Raw genomic sequence first — 11,614 nt, 5'->3', positions numbered from 1 at the left:
ATGTTCATCAAACACGAAAAACATCAACCCATAATCGGTTTATGTGGGTGTATAATAAAAAATGATTGCTTTTAACATCAACTACAATCGGACTAGTCATGTGCACACATAAACCGATTCTGGGTTTATTTTCGGAATATTTGATGAGTAAATTTCAGAGATTTAGAGTTAAATCATTGTTGAGTTTCTTTTAAAAGAAGGAATTAAAGGGATTAACTCAATTACTTGAATTGTTTGTCCACGAAAATCCTTCAAAACCCAAAAAAAAAAATGAGAGTTCAATTGTTGTTTGTGATTAGGTTGTAGTTTTTGATTTTGATGGAAATGTAGAAAAAAAAGTAAAGATTTTTGTATTTGTTAACATAAATGAAAATGATTTTATATTTATTTTAAAATTATTAAGGTTTATTTAAAGGATAATTTAGTATTTTTACCTAGTTTAGACACCCCTTATCCCCTTAGTCTAGGTGGGTGAGGAAATCTATAGTCTCCAAATAAACAAACTAGGCCACCAACTAGCCAGGTTAAAGTGTTTGCTTGGAGTGTTATCCATGACACTTTTTTATTTGTATACACAAACAAAATGTGTAGGTTCCATAAGAAATCGTATATGTTGGGTTTTTTTTATTATTATAAATGTTAACCAAAGCAAGTCCATTAGATTATCCGTAAATTTTAACTAAAATAAGTCCACTGAAATATTCGTACCAATATGTTTGTCCGTGCATCCATTGGATGCAAATACATTAAATATTATATTGGATATAGATCCGAAATATGAAATTCATAATTAATTAGATTGAATGCGGATAAGTTAAAACGGGCCCTTACCGGCCCTTTCTCACCCATAGTCAGGATGGCCAAGGCCGTCTTAAAGGTTTGGGATGCCGTAGAGAACTCAATTATATGGGTTACCAAATTAGATATAAAGTTAGAATTTAAATTTAGAATTTTAATTTAAGAGGAAACTGATATATATATATATATATAAAGCGATAACTTGAAATGAGATGTGTAGCCGGAATCCGTCCAACTTTTTTTAGTGTTTCTGGTTAGATTTTTCGGGTTTTAAACTTGTAAATTGACATAAAATACTTTTAAATTTAATTATTAATTTGAATGAAATTATTTAATCTTAACTTAATTATTTGCAAAACTATCTAGATCTTAACTTACAAGAAGCCGAGTCGAATTTGGCACATAATCGAATTGATATAATAGTTTCTTTTTCCTTCTCCAATTTTTTTACCAAAAATAAATAACAATGAACATGACTTTTTCCTGTGCTAAATTGCCATTACTTGTTAGCTTAGCAATGTAACGACCCGACCAACTATATGTTAGTCATCATTGGAATATACAAATATCTTGACGACTATATGCAACAAAATATGACTTCCTCCTGTTTGTAAAAATTCTATTAGACGTCAGGATAATAAAATTACGACCCTTACGACTAAAAATGGACGGCATATGGGGGAAACAAAAATCTAGCCGGTGTGTTTAAAATTCAAAATTTTGCAAGCATAACCGCATTGATTGACTATCTTAACTGCCAGATTTGGGCACCATCCTATAAATATATTAGTTCTTTCTACAAAATAACACACACTTATTTACATATACTCTTCATAGCTCATATCATCATTTACTATTCTAACTCTCCCAATACGTACGTCAACAATGACACCATTTGATTCAAATGGTGATTTATCCATCACCAAAGCATGATACACCGAAACTCGAATTAAAAGTCAATCCTCCGTAAGGGTAGATGGAGAAATATTTTGGACAAAGATATATAACAAACATAGGCAAGATTTTGGGAATCCAAATTGAAGAAGTGTTCAACAAATCCATGATAGGAACCAAGTGATCGAAAATGCGATACTTGCTTATTTAGCTAGCTATCCAACATCGGATTTTAAATGCTATCCACTTTAGCTTGTCCATAACAATTTGTAAATATTTTTGTGGTTTATTTTACGTAATCCATGTTGTTTGAACTTCCAGTTAAACACCACTAACAAAGTAAGTTTGTGTCGCATTTTTGTAGCACGAAGTTGTGAAAACGTGCTACTTGGAGGATAGGGGGGAAGTAAAGTAAGTATTTATAGACAAAGGTTATTTATTTTATGTAATCCATGTTGCTTGATCTTCCAATTATACACCACTAACAAAGTAAGTTTGTGACGTGTTTTTGTAGCACGAAGTCGTGAAGAGAACTTTGTGATTTCTATCTATCTTGTTCAAGTGATGAATCAAAAATCGAACAAGGTCAAGATACTTATCAAGATAAAAGATAACTGGACCTGGATTCACGAATCCCGATGAAGTATTTGATAGTCGCTAAACACTAAAAGGGTTTCTGGACATGATGACTCTAGATGCAACTAGGACACACCAAAAAGTAGTGTCAGGCCAGTTTCCATGAGTTCCTGTTATATAAGCATTCAAAGTATAGGTTGCTTTAGGTTTAAGATAAGATAGCTTAGGAACCAACCAAAAAATATTCATCGTTCGATGAAAACTTTGAATCTCATGTACGTAAACAAGATATATACTCTCGTTATGTAAACCGTAACTGAACCATGTACAAAGATCATATTCAACATGGTTAGCCGAAACTAGCCGGTTTGAAATTAAAATCTTAAATACTCATTTTTCATGAAACACAAAGACATTGATATTGAGTCACAATCATGTGATCAAATAAGTCTAGTATTTTTTGGATAATTGATCAAATGCAAATTATCTCATAGAAATAACTTAATCGCAATTTGAATCATAAATCAACATAGTTGGTAAATGCACCCAGTATAAATACATGAGTCGTTCAAGAATCGGCTGAGTAATGATATGCGGACCGGTTTGCAAACTAATGAGAAAAACCGATTTCCAGAGTTGACAGAAATTTTTCAGTTCACATACCGATTTGCGAACTTAGGTGCAAAATTGAGTTCCGGAGTTGACATACTTTTTCAGTTTGTGAACCGGTTTAGAAAACTTAAGACTTTACTCGTTCTGGAATCCACATAACCTTTTCAGTTTGCGTACAGGTTTGGGTACTAAACTGGTTCAGGAACATAGAACTGTATTGTTTCTTATACCGGTTTGGACACTTAAACCCAGTTCCCTTACGACAGTTCCAAAATGGTTTGCATACAAATATGCATACCTATGCGGTTCACAAAACAAATAGATTTTCCAATTATGTGTATATGAGTATGCGTATCACAAAAATATGTAAGTCGATATATAACTATTCCGCTACGTGTACGAGAACATGTAACATGGCTTCAGATGTATAACAGTTAACTCAGTTTGTAAGACTGATAATACTGTCTTGTATTCCAAATATAGTAGTTCCATATTTTTCTCTAAATCAATTCGAAACATTCCCGTATAACATCAATGACTCTTATCACTGTTTTAGGCTATTTTTGAATGATAAACTTGAATCATGATTTTGGTTCTGAACAATAAATTGTTCTCCACCGAAACTGATCAAGTATGAACAAATGTTCATTAAGCTTAGTCATTACATTTCGAGAAATTCGTAGACTAAGTAATTAGTTCTCGACTAGAAATTATTGTGTATGCAAGCTAGTTTAATTAGTTATGCGACAAACATCTCACGGATAGAAAAGTGAATATAACTTGAGAAATTGGTGGTTCAGTCTATACTTACCTTTTTTTGATGAAGTTCTCCAAATTCTTTGGTTGATCTTCGCCTTCAAACAGTCGAATGAAAATGATGACTGGCTCGTTTCTCAACTACATTTATCCTAGACCGAGACTTAACTAATTGTAGACTATAAATCAAGATATAGTTTAGACAACTAAATTTGACAACAAGATTGAGTTAGAAACACTTGTCAGTTCGACCGAGCAATGATCTAACAAAAACTAAGTATGAAATAGGTTTGTGTAGAATTCTATGATTTCAAAAAATAGGATTCGTTAAAAAAAGAGACTTGGTTTCTTGTTTGGCTAGCAAGTGGATAGAGCGCAACAGAGAGGATTTTGTTTCTAGCTTGTTAGGGAATGTTACTATGATACAGAAGTATTGTAGGATGACAGAGGGATATGATTTCCCATTATCCATTTGAAGAAGACGAAGGGATGTGCAAGGTGGCATGTTGTCTAGAAAGTATAGAAGTATTATACCAAGGAAACCAGGGTCCAAAGAGTAATCGAAAAATGTCGGGGTGTATGTTGAAGAGTAAACCATTTTTCGGTTGCAAAGATTGTTCATAATGAGTTCTTAACGGAGTCTCAGGAAGGATGTTGGAAATATGTTTTTTAACTGAGACTTTCCTACTTAAGTCGAAGTTATATCAAGTACTAGTTTCAGAGTATCCTTATGTTAGAGAAAAGTTTATTTATGGTATTTGATTAATATTTAGAAGTACAATTATACAAATATATAGTTTTAGGAAATCGGTCTAAGGTTTGTGATGCTTGTAAAAAGCAGTAGTTATTGTCTTTGTAATATACACCTATTATTATCAATGTAATCGTTATTGCTTCGGCGTTTATTTTCTTTTCTCTCTTGTCTCCATCCTATAGAAAAAAGAAGCATAAGTTTATTGACTGACCCAAGACCAAGAGGTATAAATGTATAATTCCTTCAAAGTTGTTATTTCCCAAGTCGAGAACTCTCAAATATAAGAGTGTTTTTGTGAACAGAGGAAACCTACCATTGAGATTGTTTTCGTTTAATTGAAGGTTTTGAATACAAAGATTTTGTTAAGGTTTTGAATACAAAGATTTTGACAGTACCCTATACCTGAAGGTATTATCCCGGAAAGTTTGTTGCGGGAGAGGCCAATCTTTTCTGGGTTAATAAATAAAAAACCTTCTTATTGTGAACATAATGAAGAGGGAATTGAACAACAAAGTTCATTGTCATTTAGAATTAAGTAACCAACACTAGAAATGGCTTCTCCATTTTCCATTGAGATTTCACCAATAAGTTTATTATGCGATAAGTCAAGAAATGAGAGACCTGAAGGTAGAAGTGACATTGGACCACAAAGTCTGCTTTTTGACAAATTTAAGTTAGTGAGGTATCTGAGTTTGGAAATGCAAGATGGGATAATTCCTGTGAGGTTATTAGAATGCGAATCGGTTTCCTTCAAATTAGTCAAATTACAAATGAATGTAGGAATAACTCCTGTGAGGTTGTTATGAGATATATTTCAAATACTCCAAATGAGTCGAATTACATATAAATGTATGGATAATTCCTTTCATGTTGCATGATCCCAACTACATTTAGTTTATTTAGGCTTAGGTCTAGGGTAGTTAGGTTTAGTTCATTGATCAAAGAGCTCCGTAGTTGGCCAGTGCGTATCACAAGAATTAGATGCTAAAAGGTAAGGAGCTAGCTTAATTCATAGACAACACAGCTGGAACAATCGAAGAATCTTTTTCTAACATAAATTAACTTTCATACCTAATTTGGAGCTAAATACTTGACCTTTCTATTACGCAAGTGTTGGCCACTGAGAACTGAATGGACTAACCCTTCAATTACAAGTTAAGGTAGGTTTGACAGTGTCATACACACCCTTTGCCTTTCAACAGACAGTGTGACACATGTTACACTGTATATAAACCGTCCATATATTCTAGGGCTATGCGGTGCACTAGATGGATAAGGAAGGGTACATTAGGCGTAAGAACACCAGACAAGGGTCAGTGCAATACACATTTACATCACTACATAAATATCTAGCTACACTTAAACTGGAAACATGAACTTGAAACCCAACCCATTCATTTTACCTCGTCACCATATAACAACATGCTATTATTATAACTGTAATTCAAAACACAAGTTTCTGGTACCCAAAGTTACAACAAAGAACACAAAATCAGTTTGTTACTATTAATATTTGCCAATGAACGCTTCTACTATTTCAACTGCAAGTGAATCAGTATATCTCCAATACGGAAACCACCATTTCTGTTTCTTTAGAAGCAAGACTAAGAGCAAACCCCAAAATCCAACTGCAAACCCCATGGCAACAATAGCATATAACAATAACTTCTCTTTTCCATCGTCTTGATCGTCTTCCTCAACTTTACTTGAAGGACAAGTATCACCAGTATCAACGTCACTGTCAACATCACAAACTTTCTCCAAAGGAAATCCACACAATAAATCATTCCCAGAAAAAGCAGAACCATTCACACTCAGCGTATCAAAATGATTTCCTCTTGGAATCCTGCCGCTCAAATTATTACGAGAAAAGCTTATATATCCTAGAGTGTCGATTGCTGTCAAAGATCGTGGGATATGTCCAGACAATCTATTGGAGCTTAGATCCAAAGACTCCAAACTAGACATATTTCCTACACTAGCTGGGATACTGCCAGGGAATAAATTATAGGACACATTAAGCATAGCAAGTCCTTGTAGTAACCCTATCTCTTCTGGAATGTTTCCGGTAAGAAAGTTACACGATAAATCGATTCCTAAACTATATATATCGGACACCTCAAATTGGGCCATGCTGCCTTTGATAGACACTTGATATTGCATAGTGTAACTTTGATATAAATCCAACGACAATGGCACAGTGATCCCATCAGTGCTTGTAAAAAGTTTACTTGTTAGGGTCGTCAAGTTTCCTAGTTTTAATGGAATTGGACCCGAGAAATTGTTTAACGATAAGTCTAGTATTCGAAGTTCTTGCAAATGGATGATGTCTTTCGGAATGGACCCATTAAATCTGTTTGACCTCAAAGAGAGAATCGCAAGGCGTTCGAGTGAACCAAGACCAACGGGTATATTCCCTTCAAATTTGTTGTTTCGTAAGTTGAGAACTCTCAAAGACAACAAACTTTGGATCAACACTGGAGATGGACCACTGAGATTGTTGTCACTTAATGCAAGGTATACCAGATTTGTGTGTTGAAGCTCATTTGGAACATTTCCAGTAACATTGTTGTTGCTGATGTCTAGAATAATAAGATTTGTGCAGTACCCTATACTATAAGGTATGATGCCAGATAATTTATTGTGGGAGAGGTTAATTATGAGATCATCTTGAAAAATAAGAATAGGAATTATGAGATCCCATTTAGTGTTTCTTGGTTTTTGCGAACATATCGAAGAAGGAAGGGAACCTGATAGTTTGTTATTTGATAAATAAAGATTATTGACACTTGGAGGTACAGGAGGCAGATGACCAGAAAGCCTGTTCTTAGACAAATCTAAGATATTGAGATTTTTGAGTTTAGAGATGCAAGAAGGGATTGCTCCTGTGAGGTTATTAGAAGACAGACCCAAATACTTCAAACGAGTCAAGTTACAAATGGAAGTAGGGATAAATCCTTGCATATTCAGTGATTCTAGCCTTAAACTCCTTAGTTTAAATTTAGATGGATATAGGTGCTGATCTGTAACCACAGTTAAATTGTTAGAACTCAGGTCTAAGGTAGTTAGGCTTAGCTCATTGATCAAAGAAATCAGCGAAACTGTTCCTGTGATTGAGTTTTCAGAAACATCAAAGGAACTAAGGTGTTGGAGCTTTGTGATGCAACTAGGTATGGTTCCTGTAACATTATTACTCCCTAAATAAAGGTGTTGGAGAGGAGAAAGCTCGCAAATTGAATCTGGTATAGGTGCTTGGAAATTATTGAATGACAAATCGAGATAGTTTAGTTCTTTGAGATTCGAGATCGAAGAATGGATATAACTTGTTATTTTGTTGTCGTAAAGGTCGACATGCTGCAGCCGAGAAAGATAATAGATTGAAGAAGGTAAAGATCCTTGAATTGAACACCATGAGGCAGAAAGAGAGACTAATTGCGGTGCATTAGAAATTGAGCTTGGAATTGGTCCCGTCATTTCAGTAGCGGATATATCAAGTATTTGCAGTTTAGGCCAGCGATGTTCAAACATCTTTGTTAGATCTGTGTGAAGATCATGGTTATCACTCACATAAAGCTCTCTAACTTGAGGAAGATAAGGAATTGAACCTTGCAGATTACATTCACCTAACTGAAGAAGAGAAAGTGAAGTTAAATTAGCCAACTGTATTGGGATTACGGAGTTGATATCATTGCTACTCAGATAGAGAGTGGAAAGATAGGAAAGATTTTGAAACTGGAAGATTGGTAAAAAATTGGACTAGATATGTCGCAATGAGAGATATCAAGATATCTAAGATTAGAAAGATGTGAAACATCTTCAGAAAAAGTATCCTTGGAAGATGTTGCCTCAAAGAGATCACAACTCCACTCAACTTTAGTACTTGGAGATTTACTAAACCTCTCAGCCATTTTGTAGATGGTGATTCTAAGCAAGAGGATTGGTAAAAATACTCGTTTGGTGGGCATGATAGATCAAGGTATTGTAAAGATGATACGTTGCTGAAATTGATGTTGAAAAGTTTGTGAATGTGAGATCAAGATGCGCGAGTTTAGTTAGCTCAGAAAACCGAAATGGAATTTCTGATTGCTGAAAGTCATTGAAGGAAAGATCTAGATACTCCAAATGATTAATGCGGAGTAGGGAAGCTGACAATTTACCTTGCAGTGCAGAAGTTGGTGGATCGCCATCTCTGTAACTAAATTCATTGATATAATCTTCAAGCTTGGTTTTTCGGAGATCGATGGAGACCACATGAAGAGACTCGTCTGAACATCTGATTCTATGCCAATCGCAGCAATTTCGATGTTTGATGCTTTCTTGCCAGGAAGACAATCGGTTGGATGGGTCATCTAAAGACGACTTAAAGTTTAGCAGAGCCCTTCTTTCTTCTTCATGGCATCCATGAGAGGATATTGGGCATAGAACGAGGCTGATTGATAAAAAGAGCAAGAAATTCATGGCTAACTGTGTATATATCAACTTTAATGCTTTTGTTTAATAAATAAATATGCAGAATGACTACTATTTATAGACTTGAGTATTACAGTGATCCTTGCTTGGAAATTGCATGTAAGTTTCAACCAAAATCATTTCATTGCTTTGCATCCATATGAGTTCATACGTACAAGTATGTTGGAGAATTGTGATTCACGTGTTTGGGCTACTTAATATAGATTCTTATCTAAAAGCAAGAGGAGTACTTCTTCTTGATTATCTCTCACTTTCTTCGGTAACTATAGATTTTTTTTTTTCCATAGTCGTTTTTTTCGTTAATGATTTTGTTCGTTTTGGCGTTTAAAAATCTACCTATTAGCAACTAACTATGCGTCTCGTTCCAAAATAATTAAATAAAAAAACACGACTTTGGGCCGCTTTGCAATCTAATAACATTCCATCCCCACCCAATGTAGAAACGAGCCGCGTAGTTGCACCAGAATACAATAATCTTTTGCATTTATGTAGGAAACAACGACATTTTAGTAGTATCAGTTTTTTCTACGATATGGAAACCACCGCTTCTGTTTCTTTAGAAGCAAAACAAAAAACAAGCCCAAAAAGCCAATTGCAAACCCCACGACAACAATAGCATACAATTAAAACTTCTCTTTTCTATACCCTTGTCTTCATCGGTTTTACTTGAAGCACTAATAATAACATGGACTATCTTATTATGTGGCAATGTAATGATCTCCACTTAGCATCTCCTTTCGTTCGATTTCTGGAAGTGCTTCGGCAGTGGACTCCACTCACAATCCACCTAGTTTTTCTTATGGAATTGTGTTTCATTCACTGTTAGAAATTTTTTCTTTTTCTTCTGGGTCTTCATATTGCACCCCATTGTCATAGACTGATGATGATGATCATTCTGAAGACTAGAATCAAGTGGGCGCATTTCAACAAACAATAGTCTAATGCAGCGCATAATGGTTTTAACATATTTTTCCCCGATGGTCCCATCCATCAGTTTCAATAAAATTATTCAACAATCTTATAGGAAATGAGTGTGTGGTCCATGAAAATGTTATCTGGTTACTCGTTCAGTATTCTAAGTTACGATAGTGTGAATAACAAACCTAGACCAAACAACACTAGAAACTTAATCTAGTGTAGTATCTAATGGTTGTGGCATAAACACCTATTAGTACCGCGATAACCTATATAGTAAGAAGTCTATTGCTGCACACATTCTTTGTTACTGCAGCAAGAGATTATACTTTTTCGCGACACTTTTTTCATATTCTTGTGGATTATAAACAAATGTACCTGAAAATATAACTTTTGCAACAATAAATTATAACTTTTAGCTGCACCTGAAAAGTACTGTGATAAGAATTTTTCTTTTGCAACACCTATATTAAAGATGTGACAATATATAGTGTAGCAATAGGTAGATTTTCTTGTAGTGCAAACGCAGAAGTAAATTTTATCAGTACAACCCTCTGAGATACATATCCACTAATCTAAAACCGGCGTCAAAAGTAATTCTTTCTCCATACTAGAAAATTGCAGGTTTCCTTAATCGAAAAAGAAAACAATGCACATGGTAAAATATTTTCCGACCTAACAAATTAAACCAGCCAAGTCTTTTCACCTGACACTACGAACAGGAAACTCCAACTTCAAGCCAAAAATGGAGATGGGGTGGGGGTGGGGTATTGCGAGGCTATGAAATCTGTTAGAACTTTTTTCGCCGCAAAATTTGGGAAGTCAGGACACTCAGAACACTAATCTTGGTGAATATCTTCCACAAAAATTTTGTGGAGATTAAACTCTTATTTATACTCTGAAAAACAGTTACAGAGTTATTGATAAAGCCAAATATTGTTACAGATACTGAGAACAAGTTTATAGCTAACCAAAAGAGAACGATTAACTAGCCTATAGTCTAGTGCAGACTGACTGACTAACTGAACAGAGAGTATTGAGGAAGACTCTATGATGTACGCTTAACACCTCCCCACAAGTTGTACTTGAGTGGACGAATGTGCAACTTGTCTCGTATGTACTGAAACCTAGGAGAAGAGAGCCCCTTAGTAAATATATCAGCCAGTTGGTCTGTAGAACATATGAACCGCACCTGTAACTGCTTGTCAGCGACCCTCTCCCGAACAAAATGATAGTCGATCTCTATGTGCTTAGTTCGTGCATGAAAGACAGGATTTGCAGTGAGATACGTCGCACCAAGATTATCACACCACAATGTTGGAGATGATGCAAAAATACCTAGTTCCTTAAGTAATGACTGAATCCAGATAAGTTCAGAGGTTGCAATTGCAACACCCCTATACTCAGCCTCCGTGCTCGACCTAGAGACAGTCTTTTGCTTTTTGGCACTCCATGAGATTAAATTCCCACCAAAGTATACACAATACCCACTTGTAGACCTTCTGTCATCTAAACTGCCTGCCCAGTCCGCATCAGAATAAGCATGTAAAGAGAAGTCCTTGGATGATCTCAAATGTAAACCATAGTCAATAGTATGTTTCAGATAACGGATGATCCTTTTCACTAGCTCCCAATGCTCCACAAACGGCTCATGCATATATTGACACACTTTATTAACTGCCACTGAAATGTCAGGCCGTGTCAGATGCAAATATTGAAGTGCACCAACAACACTGCGATAGAAAGTTGGATCTGCAAACTTTTCTGAGCCAACTTTATGAATCTTGACATTTGAGGCTAAAGGTGTCGTCACTGGTTTAACACCATCCATCCTTGTTC

General features: G+C 35.3%; 1 protein-coding gene across 1 annotated transcript; it reads right to left on the bottom strand.

Moving 5' to 3' along the window:
* Window positions 1–5,896: 5,896 nt before the first annotated feature.
* LOC113344642 (LRR receptor-like serine/threonine-protein kinase FLS2) lies at window positions 5,897–8,739 on the bottom strand. The gene is made up of 2 exons (XM_026588571.1): window positions 8,548–8,739; window positions 5,897–8,017 (listed from the first exon to the last, which is right to left on the bottom strand). Exons 1-2 carry the CDS (start codon window positions 8,737–8,739, stop codon window positions 5,897–5,899), a joined length of 2,313 nt encoding a protein of 770 aa, XP_026444356.1.
* Window positions 8,740–11,614: the final 2,875 nt, after the last annotated feature.

This window comes from Papaver somniferum, unplaced genomic scaffold, assembly GCF_003573695.1.
Source record: "Papaver somniferum cultivar HN1 unplaced genomic scaffold, ASM357369v1 unplaced-scaffold_79, whole genome shotgun sequence".
Classification (NCBI taxonomy): Eukaryota; Viridiplantae; Streptophyta; class Magnoliopsida; order Ranunculales; family Papaveraceae; genus Papaver; species Papaver somniferum.
The sequence above is the reverse complement of the archived record's forward strand: the minus strand, read 5'-3'. Positions and strand labels throughout refer to the sequence as shown.